The sequence below is a fragment of the Lycium ferocissimum genome, chromosome 7 (genome assembly GCF_029784015.1).
Source record: "Lycium ferocissimum isolate CSIRO_LF1 chromosome 7, AGI_CSIRO_Lferr_CH_V1, whole genome shotgun sequence".
Taxonomy (NCBI): domain Eukaryota; kingdom Viridiplantae; phylum Streptophyta; class Magnoliopsida; order Solanales; family Solanaceae; genus Lycium; species Lycium ferocissimum.
The window spans coordinates 26,365,859-26,386,590 of record NC_081348.1 but is presented as its reverse complement, the minus strand read 5'-3'; the positions used below and the strand labels follow the sequence as shown (position 1 = coordinate 26,386,590).

Sequence of the window (20,732 nt, the reverse complement as noted above, 5' to 3'; positions counted from 1 at the left end):
CGCAACAATTAATAAATCGGGGGGGCTTGAGATTCGACATTTGCACACGGCGGCGGGCGAAATATCTTACAGCCCCCGCCGGCGGAAAGAATGCGCGGGGAAGCTGGGAGAAACTACCATACGCCATGTTCACATGCAATTAAATTTCAGATATCCGGGCGGGAATTCAACCAAAGGACTATGTTAGCAATTACTACGATTTGCGGGTTTTACAAGCAAACGTACAAAGGAAATTTTTCACCGTCAGTGATGAGGCATATTGGCCACCTTCTCCTTCCTTCCTAATTGCAAACACCGAATACGAGCGAACTTCGAGAACGCGGACTACAACTAGAAGGAGAATGAAATGGATATAGCTCCCGCTCGCATGGTTAGAAAGTGTAAGCAAACAAAGCTCATGCTAATCGCCGCCCGGCTGCAATCGGTAAGTTGTTGTTGCTTGTTGGTTTTTATGTTTTTTCTTAACTTGTACGATTGTTGTTTGTATGTAATCTTCCAAGATATATATAACATGTCTTGTGCTTGTTTAATAGTTATCATGTAATTTAACATTTATTACTTAGTTAATGTGTGACGTTTATTTAACTTATATTTTATTTTTTATTCGTTCGTTGACATATAACACATATTTAATTATTGCATGTGTTAAAATATTTATTTGAGTTATTCACTAAAATTAACTATATGCTTTAAAAATTAAAAAAATCAATAATTTTTTTTATTAAAAACACAACCGAATATGATTTAAATAGAGGCAACGTCTTACAAACTATTTGTAAAATGTCGGGGGAAAAAATTAATGAAAGGTATAACGTGGACTAATCCTCGTTATACAAATTTATTTTTTTTCGTTTGGTGAATCTGACAAAGGAAAAAAAAAGTTGGGGTATAACGTGGATCAGTCCACGTTATACCCCCTTTGGTACATATTTTTGGCTACCCCTTTGGCTTATACAACGTATTTTTATACCCCAGCCGGATTTCCGTTAATAAGCTCAAAGACTTTGGACCTCTGGAATATGGATGATACGATGTTGTTAATCCACCAATTAGTTTCCGGTTGCTGCTTCAGACAACTTGAATATTTAGGAATCTTGATTGCAAGAATCTCCCTCCTAGTTTGTTTATTGATCTTGTGAATGATGCTCGAATTGGTGCAGAGGCGGAAAAAAGAATACGGGGAAAACGTGATTGATAACTCCCTATTTCCTCATTTGGAAGAATTGATGCTGAGTAAACTGCCAGATTTGAGGTGTGTTGTTCCATTGAATACACAAAAGGTATATTTTGCTAACTTGAAATCAGTTGATGTAAGCACCTGCGAGAGACTACTTCACTTCTCTTCGCTATCTGTAGCCAGGATTTTTTCGCAGCACGTTGAAATATTGACATTTAAGCATTGCAAGGAGATGGAACAAGTATTTGTTTTAGAGGATAATGAAGTGGATGGAGCTGATCAAAGTCGAATCCCTGACATCCAGTTCCCGAGGTTGAAGATGTTAAAACTTTACAAATTACAAGCACTCACGAGTTTTTGCAAGGGGGTTAACAACATTGAGTTCTCAAGTTTGATGAACTAAGAAATTTCTGGCTTGAACAACATAAAAGGTCTTGTGATTCCCACATATGGAGAGCAATAATAGCTAAAAGTAACCTAGTACAATTTTGTGCTGTCCAATGATGAACAAAAATACTAGCTGAGTAGTTGAAACTGACTGGGTCATTATGTTATTTAAAAAAGTTAATGAGACTAGCTTTAGGAGTGCAGATTATTTAGAATATTAATTTACTCTAAATGGATAGATCTAAAAGTTTGCCGTCCTATTTTTCTTACAATCTTGCATCAGATACATTTCTTTTGAGCTGAGGGTTTATTTAGACAAGTAAAAAACAAATCTCTACTCCACAAAGACAAGTGATAAAGATAAAGGGAGTATGTTAGTAGTCCTAATTCCTCCCACAACCCATTATGTCTGGCTGGGTATCTTTGTTGTTGGAAAGATCTAAAAGTTTCATGAGGTAAAAGTAAATTAGTTGCATAGTTCAAAAGCATAAGTGAAGGATACAATTACCCAAAAAATAATTCACTCGTAATCTCATAAATCTTAGGGCATCTCGCGACACAACAAAATAGGTAGCAGTACTTCTATTTATAATAGTGCAAAACCTACTTTAACTTGAAATTATAAAACCTATTTTAATATTATTTTGAATGCAAATCCTATTTAGACATGAACCGAAGAAATTACACTAGCAAATTTCAAATCCGAAACAATTTAGGTTTCCTACTCCAACTTTGAATTAATCTTCAATATTTCATGTAATTCAAAGTTGTACAACTGATTATTATTGTTATTTTTGTCGGAGCACCTCTCTCCAATGGATATCTCAAACTTGACACCATGAAGCACTTTTTTTCGATGGTTGATACCAATTTTCAATTGTTGAGACACTTCCACCAACATCCAATTACTGATGCACTTCTCATCAACATCTAATTATTGATGCACTTCTCACCAACTTTCAATTGTTGGTGCACTTCTCATCAACTTTCAATTGTTGGTGCACTTCTCACCAATATTTTTCATTAACTTTCGAGTGAAGCACTTCTCTCCAATTTTTAGAAAAGAATTTCTTCCTCTTATGATATATTTGCTTGCTCCTTAACATTTTCAACAATTCAACAAATACTCTAAATTTGTTGTCAATAGCCGCGAATTTACCGACATAATCTTTAATTCCTTTCTATTCTCAAATTTAACATTTAAATTTTGCATCAACCTTGGCCGGGGGGCTGACACACATTGGCCGATCGCCTCCCGATAGCAGAATCTATTTGTGTCCTACTCCAACTTTAAATAAGTGCTCAACAATAAGCCTTCTTTTTCTATAGCACGGGCCTGTGAGAATTATCATTAAATCATATAGTTTGGTAATTACCCGGTAAGTACTGCACCATTAAATAAATCACTGCTTAGACTTAGAAGTTCATTTTTCAATTGATTCTATATGTGACTCATCATTTGTCATGTGAAGAGTGCAGAACGAACTTATTGGAAGTTCATTGCATTTGGTATTTGATTAAGTTGAACTTCGGTAAGCTTGCACCTTTCGTGGAAATACTAAAGAAATGACCTGATGGGCAATTCCCCATTTGCAGTGAAATGTTGCAATATATGCAAAATGTGTGTACTTCGTCAAGAGATTTAATTTCTTCAATGTTTACTGGAATTCCAACCCAATCATAGTATGGTCGTTCGAATTGATTTTTCAGGTCTCATTTGGAGGTTTGAAGGCTCTGCGACTCAAGGAATTAGACAGTGAGTTATGGTTCCACCAACTTTTCTCAAGCACACGGTCCTTCAGAGAACTGGCACATTTAACAATTAAGCGATGCGACAAAATGAGGAAATTGTTTTCTTCTTCTTCAATCAGGGCCTTGGTGAATCTGGAGAGTCTAGAGATAACGAGGTGCTCACAGATTGAAGCTGTAGTTGTAGAAGGAGAGGGAATGAGCATGAATGAAGCCTCTATATCTTAAATTGAATTATTTATTGCTGACTGACTTACCAAAGTTGGGAAGCTTTAGCCAAAGCAAACGTGCTCTACACTTGCCCTTGCTGGAGGTGTTGTATATCGCCGATTGCGGTGAAATGCAGACCTTTGCTCAAGGATACATAAACACACCAAGATTGAAGGTATTTAAAATAAATCGTAAACGCTGTCCGGTGAATGACATAAATAATTCCTTATGCCATCAATTTGAGGAACAGGTTTGTTGTACAATTCCATAAATTGGTATTACAATCAAATGTAATGATGTTTGTCTTTGTCCTTTCATCTATTTGTTCCGTGCCACTTCATCTATGTGGCAAAATTTCCTTTTCAAACTTCAAGAAAGTGCACACCTTGTAATCTTGCTTGATAATTGGCCATTTTGTAATTATAATTATAAAGAGCATACAGTCTATTATAATTGGATACCGATGTATTGTATTGCTTCAATTTCATAGAGTACCCCTTTCCTCCTTGACAAATTAAATACCCATTAGATCAACCCAAGCTCTATCGTTTTATTTCAAATTCGTTATATTTCTATGAGTTTTATTGCTGCCGAAGTGCCGATTACGTGAAATAATTAGTCAAATTATCGTTTAGGTTTCTATTTCATTTATTCGGTTTTATCTTGGCTCTTTTTCTTACCACACTTTTCTCCAGCATGCAAAAGAGGAAAAAGTAGCAGCAGAGATAGACACGGAAGAAGAGGAGGATGATGTGCTGTATGAACGTGTAAGAATTCACAACTAGCTTTCTTTATTTCACATTTCGTGTATTATTTGAGTTTTATCGGTGCCGATTTTATGACATAATTAATCAAGTAATCGTGTTGGTTTCTAATTCATTTATTCGTATTATTGTTGTTGTTATTATTATTATTTTCTTAACAACGCTTTGTTCTGGCATGCAAATGATGAAGAAATTGAAGAAGCTACTGAAGAACTCCTACGCCTCTAACTCGTGTAAGCTTCACCTTTTTTATTTTCTTGAAAAAATATTTCCAATGGTTCGCTAATCTTTATACTCTTTTAGCTTCTCCTCACAAAGACCTGTGCCTGTGGGTTGAAATACCTTAGATTGCTCTTTATGAGCTTAGTTATACACTGTTAAGAACAGTCTTGAATTAGACTTCAACTAATTATCTTCTTTTCTCCAAAAAATAATACTATCATTTTTTGAAATGGTTATTTCTCTTTAAGCACTAACTTTATTACAGAGTCATTAAGCATGTACATAGCTAAGGGATCAATCTCCCTAACCTAAAAAATTTCAAATAGATCATTCGAAGAATTGTCATAGTTGGATCCAGATGGAGTTGAAGAAAGAAATAACTCTACGTAGCTAATTTTGGTCAAATCGCATGAGTTTTGTACACTTATCATTATCTTCAAATGAACTGACGATTCTATCAAGTTCGAGCCTTACATATCCGCAAGTTTTATAAAGTAAGAATGTTGGGACAAACTTATAGTATAAATGCATGCTACACATTTTTTGAAATGCCTATGAATGTCTAACTATCCATGATGGAATTCTAACTTAAATTTACATGTTTTTATCAGAAGCAAGCACTCCTGTTGTTATAAGCATGTTTTAGATTGATACTTAATATATATTTTAGAGCAGGTGTGTCTTTTTGTGTTTATATGTGTATGCATAACTCAAAGTGAATTACCTTTCATATGAAGTATGAAGGATAAGAAGGCTAATTCCTTAGAATGGCTTGGGAGGAAACCAAAGATTCATACGGGTTACTGGCCCGGAGCCAGACAATATGAAAAAGAAGTGACAATTGAGTTTCCTGGAAGTGGAACGGTGTTGCTGTTGAATGTTGTGTTACCTAAAAGTTAGAGTTGGCTGCCTTACCTGATCGGGATAGGAAATCAGAGTTTAGCGTATGACCTCCCTTGGTCATAAAAGAGTAACAGTACCAGTTTTGAGTTATGAGTTGTGAGCTTGCCTTTATTAGCATTTATATATAAATACTTTGAGTGTTAAGTACACTTACTCGATTGCATGCATATTTAAAAATGATAACTTGTGTAAATGGCTATGAATGACCAAGGTTATGCTTGCTGTGTCACTAGACTTATCATTTAGTTATATTTTTCAGATTCTGGAGTTGATGTTGACCTGAAAGCTGAGTTACATTTGTTAGGTGATCAGTTTGCACCTTTGCGAGCCCCATATGTCCTTCCGTTGGAGTAGTTCTACTTTGTCTTACTTTTGGTTGTTTAAATCTCTAAGACTATTACTATGAATTTTCCTATTCTTGTGTTTTCTCCATGATTCCGTGATAGATTTCTGGGTTTGTATTTAGTATTTGTGGCAACATTTTAAAGCTTTCTTTGGATAGATATTATGCTTTTACTTTTAAAAATGTAATAAAGATATGTTGTGAGGTACGTTGAATTTGAATGATATAGCTTGAGGTTAATCCGGTTGAATTGGTTGTAATTGAAATAGTTCACTTCTTCGGAGTAAGTCTACTGCACCGATCGTGACCCCTAATTTGGGTTGTGACATTCTACTTATACTATTACTAGTTATGTGAGGCCCGTGCTAAGCCCGGGCCCAAACTCAAGATATAAAAGCAGATATTTTAACTAAAGAAATATAATTTATGTTAGTACAAGTGTACAATAACAACAACAACAACCATATACCTATCGTTGTGTCAAGCGAGTGGGTAGTTATATAAAAGCAAAATTTTCATTCCACTCCTTTAATATTTTAACTTCCATTTTGATGAAATTATTTAATTCAAATCAAATTTGGAACCGTAATTTGACATTATAACTTATGTATCCTAATTTTTTCGAAGTTATTTAATCTCTAAATAAATAATCTATACATAGTTAATGAACTTTTAAGACAAATACATAATTTAACTTGTAGCAGTTAGACGGAGTTGCTCCTCTATTAATTAGGGATTAGGGGTTCGAACATGGATATGGAAAAAAATCTTTGGAGGAAGCGCTCCCCCGAATAGGCGCGATGCAGTGTGAATTATCTGGATTAATTGGGCTCAAATGCGGATATCGAGCACCAATCAGAAAATCAAATAACGTGAAAAATGAGGTAGGAGGTTCGATAGCTTTTGAAAAGTAGACTTTAAAAACAAAAACACAAAAATTGACATAAATAAATAAGATTAGGACCTAAAAGTAATTAATTAAAAAGTTTTTAAAAAATTTGAAAATTATTGTAAGGACTACAAAAGTCCCTGTGCTCGATAGCTTTTGAAAAGTAGACTTTAAAAACAAAAAACAAAAAAATTGACTTAAATAAATAAAATTAGGACATAAAAGTAATTAATGAAAAAGTTTTTAAAAATTTGAGAAATTATTGTGAGGACTACAAAAGTCCTCACATTCCCTCTTATATATAATAGTAATCTCAAACTGTTGATTGCTATAACTGCCAAGTTGGTAATATGGTTAACTTAGCAGCAATGTTGTACTTGTCACTGCTAGAAATAAAGATTTTTCCCACCAACATTCAGTGGGGAATTTGTGCTATACAACATGGCTTTCCCACATTATTCCCACCAAACCAGCTGACTGAAAAAACGCATAGTGGGAAATAGGGTTCCATTGAAACGCTAGAAACTTCTTAATTTTTCAGTGTGAAAACACTATTACTTAGGTTATTCCCACCAACGTTCAGCGGGAATAGCCATTGAACATTTTTCAGTGGGAAAATAGTCTGATTTTTTAGTAGTGTATAACTTTCTCTTTCAAAATCTTGGACATGTGGTTTATGAACAAGAAATGATGACTTTAGAGTCTTTAGTTGCTGATCTTTAGGTCGCATGCACAACGTTTTTACTTCCATCCTATCAGCTGAAGGATGAAAATTGTCTGTCTGGAAGAGTGAGTAATTTGTATGCCTATAAACTATGAGGGAATGGCAGAGCACATGTTGTGTCTGATTTAAGTTTTATTTTCTCAGTTGTGGCTTTCATAATGTTTCATTTCAAGTTTGAAAGAGTTTACCTATTCTGTTGAAAAAGGAGAGAGGATACAACAGAAATGCAGTTAAAGGGGACGAGAGTTACTTAGTGACTACACATTCATGCCTTTTAAAAGAAGATAGTTGCACAAACCGAGTAATTTAACTTTACCAGTGACAAATTAAAGTGAGAATATATAGTAATTAGCATAATAAGTTATAGTAAAAGTGCATATTAAAAACACACGTCTCGCATAGTTTGATGTAAAATTGAGTATGAAAAAGTCTATTCCTATACAAGGTTCTCATCTCCGATCATCATCGGGTAAGTCAGGCATGGGAGGAAGTCATTAATTACTCATTTCTCTTTGGCAACTATGGAACACAAATTATAGGATGCTGAACAATACAATATGCTTACTCTATTTTTCTACTATAAAAAATCCATAAATTACTTGTATCAGATTATTGAAACAGAAAGGTATGATAGCATCTGTTAGGAAGGACTTCCTAAAATGTATACTAATGGTGAAATGAAACTCCTGCAGAAATCTGACAAAAGGACAATTCAAAAGAGGCATGTTGCTACACAACAAATGTGAGTATTTGAAGGGATTCATTTTCTAGTTCATGTAGAGTTTTAATCCCTCACTAACAGTTCATAATTTCGTTGTATTAGAAATTGAAATGGCCAGATGAGGGCGCAGCTCATGTGAAACTTGAGACGACAAAGAGAAAGCTTCAAGAGCGTTACCAAGAAGCAGAAAAGGGTTAGTTTTGTTTCTCATCTTTGTCTGTACTTTTAGAAGAAGCTGACGTCAAACGGTTTTGTCTCGAGATATTTGGTCTTTTCTTTAGTAATGTGTATCTCTAAATGTGAGTTTTTGCTAAGTTTTTCCTTTATTTTTTCATATTTCTCGTCGAATCTAACAAACAGAGTTTGATGAATATTTTGTCGAAGACTAAAAGTGTTAACTTTTGGCCAATTTAAAGGACCAAAACTGTTAAGTGCATACTTAAGAGACTATTTTTAACTAACCGTCATAGTTAAGGGACCATTTTTGTTAACTTGTGACAAACTTAAAGGACCAAAACCGTTAAGTGCATAGTTAAAGAACTATTTTGAACCTACTCTCATAGTTAAAGGACCATTTATGTTCTTTTCTCTATTATATACTCTAGATTTTACTAAATCATACTTCCTAGTCTTTTTGGGTTTGTTTCACTAATTTTTATTCACACTGATCCCTCAATTATTAGTAAATTTTTAGTTTGATCCTTATGATATACTCCGACATTTCAAAATAAGTTTTCACTTTAGTATGGAGAAAATTGTTTTTCGGAATATGTTTTTCAATTTTCTAATATTCATTTTATAAAAATTTTAAAAAATATTTTCTTTAAGAAAACAACAAGTCCACAAGTGGCATTCCACCAAATACTTCACCACCCAACCCACACCACCAAATCCCAATCACTCGCCTCCCCCCCCAACCTAGCTCACCCCACCCCCGCCCCCGCAACACCTTTCGATTTTTTTTTTAAAGAGTTCTAATTTGGTTTTCACTTTAGTATGGAGAAAATTATTTTTCGGAATATGTTTTTCAATTTTCTAATATTCATTTGATAAAAAATTTTAGAAAATATTTTCTTTAGAAAAACAACAAGTCCACAAATGGCATTCCACCAAATACTCCACCACCCAACCCACGCCACCAAATCCCAATCACTCCCCCCCTCACCCCACAACCTAGCTCACCCCGCCCCCGCAACCCCTTTAGATTTTTTTCTTTTTAAAGAGTTCTAATTTGGTTTTATATACCACCGCACTACACCCCCCCCCCCCAAACCACAAACACACACACACTCTTCAAATTATTGAAGATTAAATGTGACTGGAGAACTAAATTTAGAATTTATCAATAAACGAAAGACCAAAAACGCTATTAACCCTTCTATTAATAGTGGGTATGTTCATGGTGATTCACTTCTTTCTTCTTTTCAAGTGTATTAGTTTTTGTAACTTCTTTTTAATCATTATAAGAATCTCTAGGTAATGCACGTATTATTTTTTAACGAATCCAATATAGGATGACTCGTACCCTGATACGAGAATTAATTTTATAATATAATAATAAAACACCTAAACATACAGAATTACTTTAATTTATTTTCTATTATTTATTAACTTAAAAACAAGGGTAGGCTGTGACTTTTTGTATTATGGTGTATAATACAAAAACTGTTGGGCAATTCGTAGGAATGCCCTTATTTTGGGGGGTCTTTAATTTTTGCCCAATAAATTGGTGGTCTTTAATTTTTGCCCTTCGCCTAATACCACGAGGTTTGGGGGTCGAATCCCGGCTTAGTTAAAAAAATAAAAAAAATTCACAAGGCAGAGTTTTGTAGCAAAGTTAAGCATATTCGGGCAAAAGTTAGGCCTCTGGCAGAATTTTGAATGCAAACTCTACCTGCAGGCAGAGTTTTGAATGCCTGGTGGCAAAGTTTTGCTAGCCAAAGTTAATAGTTTTGCAAGCCATCAGGCATAGTTTGCCTGCAAACTCTACCTGCAGGCAGGGTTTTGAATGAGTTTTGCAAGCCAAAGTTAGGCCTCAGGCATAGTTTTGCTAGCTAAAGTTAGGCCTCAGGCATAATTTGCAAGCCATCAGGCATGGAAACTCTACCTGCAGGCAGAGTTTTGAATGAGTTTTGCAAGCCAAAGTTAGGCCTCAGGCATAGTTTTGTAAGCTAAAGTTAGGCCTCAGGCATAGTTTGCCTGCAAACTCTCCCTTAAAGCAGAGTTTGCCTTCAGGCATAAGGCAAACTATGCCCAATTTGCTAATTGTTTATTTTATTTTTGTCTGAGCGGGGGTTCGAACCCAAAACCCATGAGTTTTTAGGCAAAGGGCAAAAACTAAAGATTTCAAATTTGAGGGGCAAAAATTAAAGACCAGTGCTTTTGAAGGACAATCCGCACCAAAAAAAAAAAAAAACAAGGATATCGAGTATAGTTCCTGAAAATGGGCAATTTGCACGATTGTCGTCTTCTTCGGGGGTACGGTGGTCTTTAATTTTTGGCCCTCAAATTGCTGGTCTTTTAATTTTTGTCCTTCACCTAAAATACCCCGAGGTTCTGGGTTCCAATTCAGGCTCAGTATAGAAAATAATTGTCACACCCCAACCTTGGGGGTGTGGCCGGCATCCGGCACCCGAAGAGCCGAGCGAACCAACTGTGATATCTAAACTCTGTAACGTGAATCATAGGCCGACGAGACCGCTGAATAACAATAGTAAGAAGTATATCATAACAACCTGCAAGCAGAAAAGGCCCAACAACACATATATGCATAACTAGGGCCGACAAGGCCACAACCGAGAAAGACAACTAGTCAAAAGGCCGGCAAGGCCAAACACAATACCTGGACACTGACTGATAGTCTATAAGCCTCTAAGAGCACTAATATGCATCAACTGGTCGGGACGGTGTCCCCGACGTACCCAATAGCTATATACTACTCATAATATATATATATATATATATATATATATATATATATATATATATATATATATATATATATATATATATACACACACGCATACATGCATCCTATTTAATGGTTTCGACGAAGAACTCCGAGAACGGAGTGCGAACATCCCTCGCCGAACTTTGGTATCTACCGAGAAAGGTACAACAATCCGTCTACCGTACTCCGTGGGTATGATCACAAATGTTACAAAAAAATGCGTCAATACGAAATATGTACCGAAGTATGTAAGGCGAAAGAAGATAAACGTAACATAAGCATAATAGATACAGATAACTAGGGAAAAGATGTAGAGACAACCTGAAACGCTGAACGAGGCCACTGAGGGCAACCATAATCATGATATAGATGTAAATGCTTGCCCGTAAAATCATTCTTCCCTGTGGAGGCATATATCATATCATATAACAATAATAAATCCCTCTGTGGGGTGAGCTCATCATCATAACATCATCTCTCGCTCAACCGATCGATTGGCAATGCACGCCTACGTGCCTACTCGGCCGCCACAACACGGTTAGGTAAAGAAAGAAACATGTCTAGGCGCACATAAGTGCCTACCCGCCGACTATAGCGCGTTCGGTAATGAAAATAAATACATATATATAAGTACAATGAAAGACTGACCTCAGTATCATGGAAAGAGTCAGAGTGACCTATCGTCGTTATCCTCCGACTATCATTATTGTCGCTACGTTTATCATTATTTGACCATTAGGCCAATGAAGTAACAGTACAAGGAAACATCTTGTTATGAATTATTCACGAAGCCAAAGTTAGCCAAACTCTTATGAAATATGATCGACACAACTTTTATCGGAAAGAGTGTGCCAACGAGAGGTTCGTCACCTTAGAGCAATAGATAAGAAGATAAGGTTTAACTCAATTAAAGGAAGTACAATCAACTCAACTTTGATGTGAAGAGTACCATAACTAATATCATTCTTCATTCGATAAACAAGAGGGACACGAAATATGAAAGGTGCTTCAATACAAGCTATTCATGAGAAAAGGGTAAACTTAACCATTTTGGGACATAATCGACACAAGTTGAACGGAAAGTCTTTTAATCGATAGCCAAAAGGAGATGTGGACCATAATTTGGTACAAGTCATAGATGAGTATGTATCAGCTCAATTATCATGGAACGCGATCGATCCAAGTTAGCGGAACAATTTTTCAATGAAAGGTCATTTGAATTCTAGTCATGCCACAAAGAGAATAGAAAGCCCTACATACCTCGTCGATGGAGTTATATATGTTTCCCGAGTCCTCGAACGCCTTACGAACGATCTCCTACATAATACGGACTATTCAAGATCAAAACCAAGGTCATAGCTTATAGAAATCTTCATTTAGACATTTAATCGAGCAACTCATGGGCGTGAATTTATAGGCCCTTTTGTAGCGAAATTTTCCCGTAAAACGCTACCAAATTCTACTTTTCTATTTCTCCTCTTCAATATGATCCCATCCATATCACCATAACTCCAAACAACACAACAATATCATATAAAATAGCCCAACAAATAAGCTAAGTTCATGAAAGTTTCATAAGAATATGGAAGAGCTTGTTCTATGGGGTTTTTCACTAATTTCTATGATCAATTACTTGTAGAAGTTCAAAGAGATCAAAAGGAAGTTAAAATATACCTTAGATCATGAAAATCACTTCAAACCCCAAGTTACTTCAAAGCAAGGTTTTCCTCCGAAAGGTGAAATAGTGAAGAAATCACAATTTCGAAGTTGCCATGTTGTTCTTCATGTTAAAGTTGATATATTTGCTCTTGGTTTGGATTGGGATTGATGGAGGATTAATTGGAAAGGGTTTGAGGGTTTTCTAGGTTGGGGATGGTGAGAAAATGGAAGAAAAATTCGTGCAAGGGCCTATATATACTTGGGCAAATTTAAAGCCACCGACTTTAGCACACTGTTCCCGTGACAGTTTGCGTCCCTGGACGGAAATGTGAATATCTCTCTACTCCGATGTCGTATCGACGAACGGTAAAATGTTCTGGAAACTAGACTCGTAGACCTTCGATTTGGTAGGTAGATCACCCCATAACTCCAAGTAGATTGATAGAAAACCTCCGAGACATCTGACCCAAATTTCAGTGAAATTTACAAACTTAACTTGCGACTCCCTTTGTCGACTTTTGTATTACAACTCGTTTGACTTCCAAACTTAACAAACGACCATTATACGATTAAAACTTCATATTATTATTTTCTTAGCATGTGAAGAACTCCTAATCTAACCCAAAAGTACAAGTTATCATATTCCCAACTTGCCGACTTTTGACGAAACTCATGCTTCTTTGATTCATTCAACCTCCAAATCTTCCGCCACTTACTAATATTATTTAGACACTTGTAACCATTTATATTAATAAGCTCAATCCCTTTTAACTTCAAGATAATTTCTTTTTGAACTTGCGTCGACTAACTCATGATGCGACTTTAACGTGCGAAAATCTGAGGTGTAACAATAATAATTTCGCTAGGCAGAATTTCGTAGCAAAATTAGCCCTATTCGGGCAAGGCCTAACTTTTGTAAAATTTCAACAGAGTAAAAAAAAAAAAAAATCCGCCTTACAAAATTTTGCAAGGCAAACTTCTGCCTTAAGGCAAAAATTTTCGCGAAGCCTTAAACTGCGATTTTTTATTTTTTGTAACTAAGCAGGGTTCGAACCCAGAACCTCGGGGTATTTTCGACCACTCTTTTAAGCGAAGGACAAAAATTAAAGACTAGCAATTTGAGGGCCAAAAATTAAAGACCAGCGTCTTTGAAGGCCAATCCGTGCAAAAAACATCCTGAAAATCAAGAACATCTCATCATCAATATAAGTTTAATACATGTTCGTGTAAGTTGTATGTGGAAATTATGAAGCAGACTCATTAGTGAAGTTAAGAATTCTTTTTATATACATAAAATAAAAATAAACCTATATACAAAACAATTATTTCTGAAAAAACTGTTCAACTATGTGTGGCTTTTGTCGTCGATCTGTAGCTCTGCCCTGAATAGTGAACAGGACACCATTATATATGAAACATGCAGGTGTCCTCAACCAAAGTTCAATCGCTATGGCATTGCCCAAAAAGAGACTCGATCATAATCTAGGAAACCCTTCATATTTACATGCACCCCTAACTCAAGAGGGAAAAGCTCCTACTCTACTCTATAAACCTACTAGTATTTAGCTATATGCTTTTTAGTATTTAAACCCTCTCCATCAAGTCATTGCATTTTTTTTTTCCATCTTTCAGACTGACTTGGGATATTGATAGAGACACTGAATTTTGTATTTCTAGATGAATTTGAAAAAAGACCCTTCACTTGAATAAAAATACTAACAATTTCTAACTAATATTTTACTACAAATGTCATTAAAGAGAGATGGTGGCCGAATGGGCACCATAAACATGTCACCAACTTGTTGGAACAAAGACAAACTAAGTTTGGAAGCTAACGAAAAGAGAGAGCGAAAAAAAGATGCGCGACAATGGGAGAGATCTACTAGTTTTGGGTTTAACAAGGAAAACATAAAAGAAAAATAAAAATAAACATAGAGATAACTTTATTAGGCGTTCTACATCGATCACTTCTTACTTGGTTCTAGTTCCACCTTTGTCCTCTAGAGGATGATAAAGTTTTAGTTGGTTCTTAGCTACTCTTGGCTCTAAAAGATATAGAGATGTTGAGGCCAACATATTTAAATAATAAATAAATACAAAGCCAGTAAATCTTGGTCTCTTTTGCCTCTCCCATTGTGCTGCAGAAGTCAAACGTTTCTGCACAACATCTAACCGGAGAGATTATAATTTCACTTGTATTTACCATTTACCTTAATTTTGTTTTCCTCCTTGTGTGGGGCTGGTTTTCGCTTGATGAATCGCTTTAGATAGATTTGGTTCCGTGTTTAATTGAATAATCTCGCCTCATCAAAAACTGAGTTATTGAGGTTGATGCCACCTAGTTAGTAACCACTCACATTTTACAATATAGATAAGTTTCATGTGAATTGTAAAGTCTCTATATTATATTGAAACTTTAAGAATTAAGGAAGTTCTTGCTAAAAGCACTTTCCCCTAAATGAGTTTTATATATGACAAATATTTGAGTTAATCATATCAATATCATCTAAACATGAGATAATTAAAATATTTTTTTCCCCTCGTCCTACATTCCCACTATAATATAGAAACAAGCAACATGGAAAGAAAAAGGGAGTGAGTGCTTGCCAAGTATACACTAAAAAGTGGTGAACTGACCGCCCAAAATAGTAAGGAGACGTGTCTCACTCCAAAATCATGTATAATTTGGTGTGCTTTATTTTTTTAAGGAGGAATTAATGACTAAAGTCCAGATCGATATATATATATATATATATTCTTTAAAAAAAAACAAGGTTAAGTTATACATGCCTACGAAATCGAAAAAAATCTGTAGGGGTGCTTTGGGTTCGATGGTGATTCGTTGTCTCGTCCTCCGGAATCCTGCAAGGAGGTCATCAACCTCATATTTCTCTTCTGACATCTGTCTTTTTCTGTTATCCTCTTCTACCCCACCACTACCGACTTTTTATCATTTTAACCTCCTTCACAAATCTAATTACCAAAAATGCCAATTGTATTCCCACGTGAAATGTTTTCTCCATCTTTGTATGAGGCCAACAATATTACACATGCTTAAATTTGGTTTTCACAATTATACTTGATTAGCTGATATATAGAAATAAGGGTGTTAAATAGACTGATTGACCAATACTTGATGAGTCAACATGTGTTAATGGATTACAGTCTGGTTAAAAATAGGCTAGTCAATTGGAACAAAGTCATGGATCAAAAACTCATAATTCAATACATTCAATTCAAAAATAATAATATTTTTAAATTTGTCTAATAATCAAATCAAATAAATTAATTAAATGAGCAAAAAAAAAAAAAGAAAAAAAAAAGGGAAATAATTGGAGTCCTCTCTAGTAGATTTTCTTTTTCCTTTCTCATTCTTTAATATTTACACCAGAAATAGTAGGTAATTAAAAATAAGGAATTAGAACCATTGAGACATGTGCCATTAATTTTTATTTCCAGATATAAGTTCAAAAATTGGTTCTTGATATTTACCGCAACTTAATTACGTTTTGCCGAAAATTAGACGTTATATATACTCCCTCCGGCCAACATTATTTGTCTACTTTTTCCTTTACACGCTCTCTTAAAAAATCATAGAGAAAAGTGTATTTTACTGTATTAGTATTATCTCTCTCCAATAAATTACACTCTAATCAATATTAATTATTTCAAGAACACATAATATTAAGGGTAAGATGTGAAAGATTTAATTAATTTTTTTTTAACTTTGTAAATTGAGAAGTAATTTGATACATATATTTTTAGTAATATGGACAAATAATATTAAACGGAGAGAGTACTAGATACTTATGCGAATAAGAGTATTTATGATAGAAATGCCCATAAATTAAATAATTCCTACTAACACAATCCATGCATTACAATCCAAACCAAATGACTCCTTAGTTATGGAAAGAAAAAAAGAGAGTAATAGTGGCAATATTGTAGTTTTTCTGAAACTTAGCACCAAAAAGTCAAGTTTTAGTTTGGCTTTAACGAGCCCATTCTCTGCCAATTGCAACATGTTCCAGCACCTCCACAACGTAATATTGCGCACACTACTCTCCATTTATACACAAAGTCAGTCCACAAAGTAAAGTCCACAAACTGAACTTGTGGCTCGAGTGCATTTACCTCCATTCTCATACACTTCCTTAAATTGCTCTCTTTAACTCCCCATCAACCCTCTCTCTCTCTCTCTCAAAGCTTTATTAAACTTTGAGAGAGACTCTAATTAGTCATTCCACTATCCATGGCAGCCGCCAGAATTTCCTTCACTTCAACCTCAAGAACCATTTATTTCCGCCATAGCCCATTTCTTGGCCCAAAACCCACCTCAATCTCACCAATCTCTCCATTTTCTCCTAATTTGGGCGCAATTCTGAAGTCTAAAAGAAAACCCAGTTTCACTGTTTGCTTCGTCCTTGAAGATGAAAAGTTGAAACCCCAATTTGAAAGTGGGGCTGAAGAGATTGAGAAGAAGATTGAAGAGCAGATCTCAGCGACGCATTTGGCGGAGAAATTGGCGAGGAAGAAATCGGAGAGGTTTACTTATCTTGTGGCTGCGGTTATGTCTAGTTTTGGCATTACTTCTATGGCTGTTATGGCAGTTTATTACAGATTTTATTGGCAAATGGAGGTACCAAACAGTCCATAATTCGAAATTTACTCTTATTCTTCATTTAGGAATTTACTTATTTACAGAATTTTTCTTTTTTGGTTGGGTGTAGGGTGGACAAGTTCCTTTATCCGAAATGTTTGGTACATTTGCTCTCTCCGTTGGTGCTGCTGTAAGTTTCTATCTTCTATTCTGTGCTAATAAATCAGTTAGAAAAAATATTGTAACAATGGAAAAAGTATTAGGGGTCGTTTGGTAGGAGGTTTTAGAGAAAATAATACTGATTTTAGCTTTGGTATTATTTAATCTCTTGTTTAGTACTAGTTCAACCTATGTATTCACTATAGTAAATCATGGCATTAACGATACGAGTACTACTTATTTCTATTCTAATACACCCTTTTCGTTTAATACAACAAAGCAAACGTCACTAAAAATAATGCGAGCATAACTAATGCAACATGTCTAATACTCTCTATTCAATACTTCCTCCGGTTCAAAAAGAGTGTCCACTTAGTCATTTGTTCACCCCTTACGAAAATACTAAATCCTAGACAAAAATAGATAATTTAACTAAATTACTCCTAATTAAATAAGTATTGGGATTTGGTCCCTTAACACTTATGACTTAACAAGGGCAGCAAATCCGGAAAAATAAAGTTAGTTCTTTCTTGATTTGATAAGTGAACACTCTTTTTGAGCAAAAAATTAAAGGCTAAATCGACACTCTTTTTGAACCGGAGGGAGTACTATTCTTATATAGCCTAACAAACAACCCCTTCGTGTATTGATTGAAAAATTACTCTTAATTGGAAAAACATTAAGTCGAATTTTGAATTACAAGTAGTTTAAAAAGTTTGAATTGTCAAAAAAGGGTTTTCAGTATTTTGGAACTTTCTATAATAGTACAAAGAAAGTAACTAGCAATATCAGACCTTATTCATTGGTGACCGATGTTAAAAATGTCTGATGAAGTTGAATTTGAATTTCAGGTAGGAATGGAGTTTTGGGCAAGGTGGGCTCATAGAGCGTTGTGGCATGCTTCTCTGTGGCACATGCACGAGGTCTGTGTGCTATTTCTACATATTTAGAAGACAATTTGGAGCTTAAATTAAATGCCTTATTTCATTCTTGTTGAGAAAAGAATTTGATCTTTTAGTACTTTATATTAAGATTGTTGTTACATTAAATTGTTGCAGTCACACCACAAACCAAGAGAAGGACCTTTCGAGCTAAATGATGTTTTCGCCATAATCAACGCCATTCCAGCAATAGCCCTCCTCAACTATGGTTTCTTCCACAAAGGCCTCATTCCCGGCCTCTGCTTTGGTGCTGTATGTTCTCATTTCACGTACCTTTTCTTGTTTTGTAATGTTAAGTATGATCTCGATTGGACCCGAATTCCCCATTTAGAATCAGTTTTTTTTACTGGTTAACTGAATAATATTATTTGAAAAGAAGCTTAAGTAGCAGTTTTACAAAATAAGAGATTAGTATTGTTCCCGGTGCAGATTGTAGCATTGGTGGCTACCAAATGTACTAGTATAAGTCGAATTTTCCCGTAGAAACATAGTATCTAGCATATCTGTCCACACTGCCTCGTTTGCAAAAACTGGAGGAACTACCAAAATGGTCGTGATCTATATTTGTATACTTCTTCAAAATTCTTGTCATACAATGTAAATGATTCGAGTTAAAAGCAATTAGGTCAGTTGAACATGTCCGTCTTGCTCTAAAACCCCCTCTGATCTTTCCCTAGGATAGTTTAGAAATTTTACTTGATTAAGATTACAGTCTATGTGATGACATAAATATCTTTTTGGAGTCCAACGTGTTAAATTGATGAAATGGTTTTCTCTTATTCAGGGGCTAGGGATCACAGTATTTGGGATGGCATACATGTTCGTTCACGATGGTTTAGTTCACAAGAGATTCCCCGTTGGACCTGTAGCCGATGTGCCTTATTTTAGGAAGGTGGCTGCAGCTCATTCGGTAATTTAATCACACCTACATTGTTAAGTAGTACTATTAATATTAAACTTGGTTGGTTAGATTTTCTAATGCATTTGTTTGATATCTGGGATTGCAGCTCCATCACTCAGAGAAGTTCAGGGGTGTCCCATATGGCTTGTTCTTAGGACCTAAGGTGCCTTTGCACTTCCCTTCATGTTCATAAGAATTTTAAAATTACGCATATCATTGTATGTACACTAACAGTGGATTGGTGATTGGTGCAGGAACTGGAAGACGTAGGAGGACTTGAAGAGTTGGAAAAGGAAGTGAATCGAAGGATAAAACTTTCAAAGGGATCATGAATGATTGGTCATTGTTGATAATACTCTTATCACGTATGCCTTCGTGGGGGAATTTTTTGATGTATTTGAGAGTACAGAGAAAATGTAGCTCTATTAATGAATGAATTTGTATTTATTTAGGCTCTTATTCAGTAAGAGAAGAAAAAAAAATAGATGTATATTAGAAGCTACAAAACCAGCAATGTCTGTCTCTCTGTCTCTCCCCGTCTATTTTGTTGCCAAGTCTCAAGGCTAAAAAGGAGAAAAAATTGAATGTCCTCTGGCCTTTTTTTTTTGCGCACAACAAAGAGATGATAATCCAATAAACGTATAATAGGCTTGTCATATTGTTAAATTTTAGCGTCAAATCAAGAGTAATTGAGTCAAATCTAAATTAATTGAGAACTCGTTACAGTAACAAATGGAGATCGAGCACAGTCCAACTAACTGAGTCAAAATAAGCTCAATTTTGTCGAATTAAATATTTGACCCCAGTCGACTCATTACCAATTCAGTCGAGTTGAATAGATTAAAATGTGTTTGGCGTAGAAGTTCGTGGCACTTCCAATTTTGAGCGTGCTTCATTTGCTGTCACTTGTACTTTGCGTGTGGGATTCTGAGGATGGATTATTGGAGTTTTAGTCAATACACGTTAGCTCCACGAATTTCTGTTTAACTTTTCAAATAGTATTAAACAAAAAGGTGCAATTTTTTTTGATAAGACACACTATTTGTCAAGGCTTATCATTCCTTCATACGATGTGTTAGGGCTGCCTTCATTGTGCCTTATCGCCTATAACCTTGCGTGCCCTGAGCGGGCCAAGCGAGTGTCAACCGCGCAAGCGACGTGCGCTAACGATGGGCTTCAGATGGAGCATTTGGCAAAGGGACTATGCGGGAGTCAACAACCATCTAGATATGTTGCATTGCATATCCTAAGAGTGCCAAGGGAGTTTAGCAAGGATCTGGGAGGAGCCTAAGGGCCTTGTCGGCGGACGACCGGCCATGTGCGAGCCTGAGTGTCATTCCCGTGCATTTCCGAGCTATGGTTGGAATATTGGGATTTAGGGTGAGAGGACCCTTCCTAGGATGTTAAGGAGTGTGCTTACCAAGTTTGGCGTC

The 20,732-nt window shown here is 35.6% G+C and overlaps 1 protein-coding gene across 1 annotated transcript; it reads left to right on the top strand.

Annotated features, from left to right (window-relative positions):
- Positions 1-16,802: 16,802 nt before the first annotated feature.
- Positions 16,803-19,888, top strand: LOC132064066 (beta-carotene hydroxylase 2, chloroplastic). Its single transcript, XM_059456928.1, has 7 exons — positions 16,803-17,337; positions 17,429-17,488; positions 18,309-18,380; positions 18,516-18,650; positions 19,183-19,308; positions 19,406-19,462; positions 19,554-19,888. Exons 1-7 carry the CDS (start codon positions 16,951-16,953, stop codon positions 19,629-19,631), a joined length of 915 nt encoding a protein of 304 aa, XP_059312911.1. The 5' UTR covers positions 16,803-16,950; the 3' UTR covers positions 19,632-19,888.
- Positions 19,889-20,732: the final 844 nt, after the last annotated feature.

What these genes read in the sequence shown, in the direction of transcription:
- LOC132064066 (XM_059456928.1), top strand. Translation starts at nt 16,951, where the DNA reads ATGGCAGCCGCCAGAATTTCCTTCACTTCAACCTCAAGAACCATTTAT. An exon ending in CTCTCTCCGTTGGTGCTGCT is followed by an intron (nt 17,489 to 18,308) that starts GTAAGTTTCTAT and finishes TTTGAATTTCAG; the next exon opens with GTAGGAATGGAGTTTTGGGC. An exon ending in GCTTGTTCTTAGGACCTAAG is followed by an intron (nt 19,463 to 19,553) that starts GTGCCTTTGCAC and finishes TGATTGGTGCAG; the next exon opens with GAACTGGAAGACGTAGGAGG.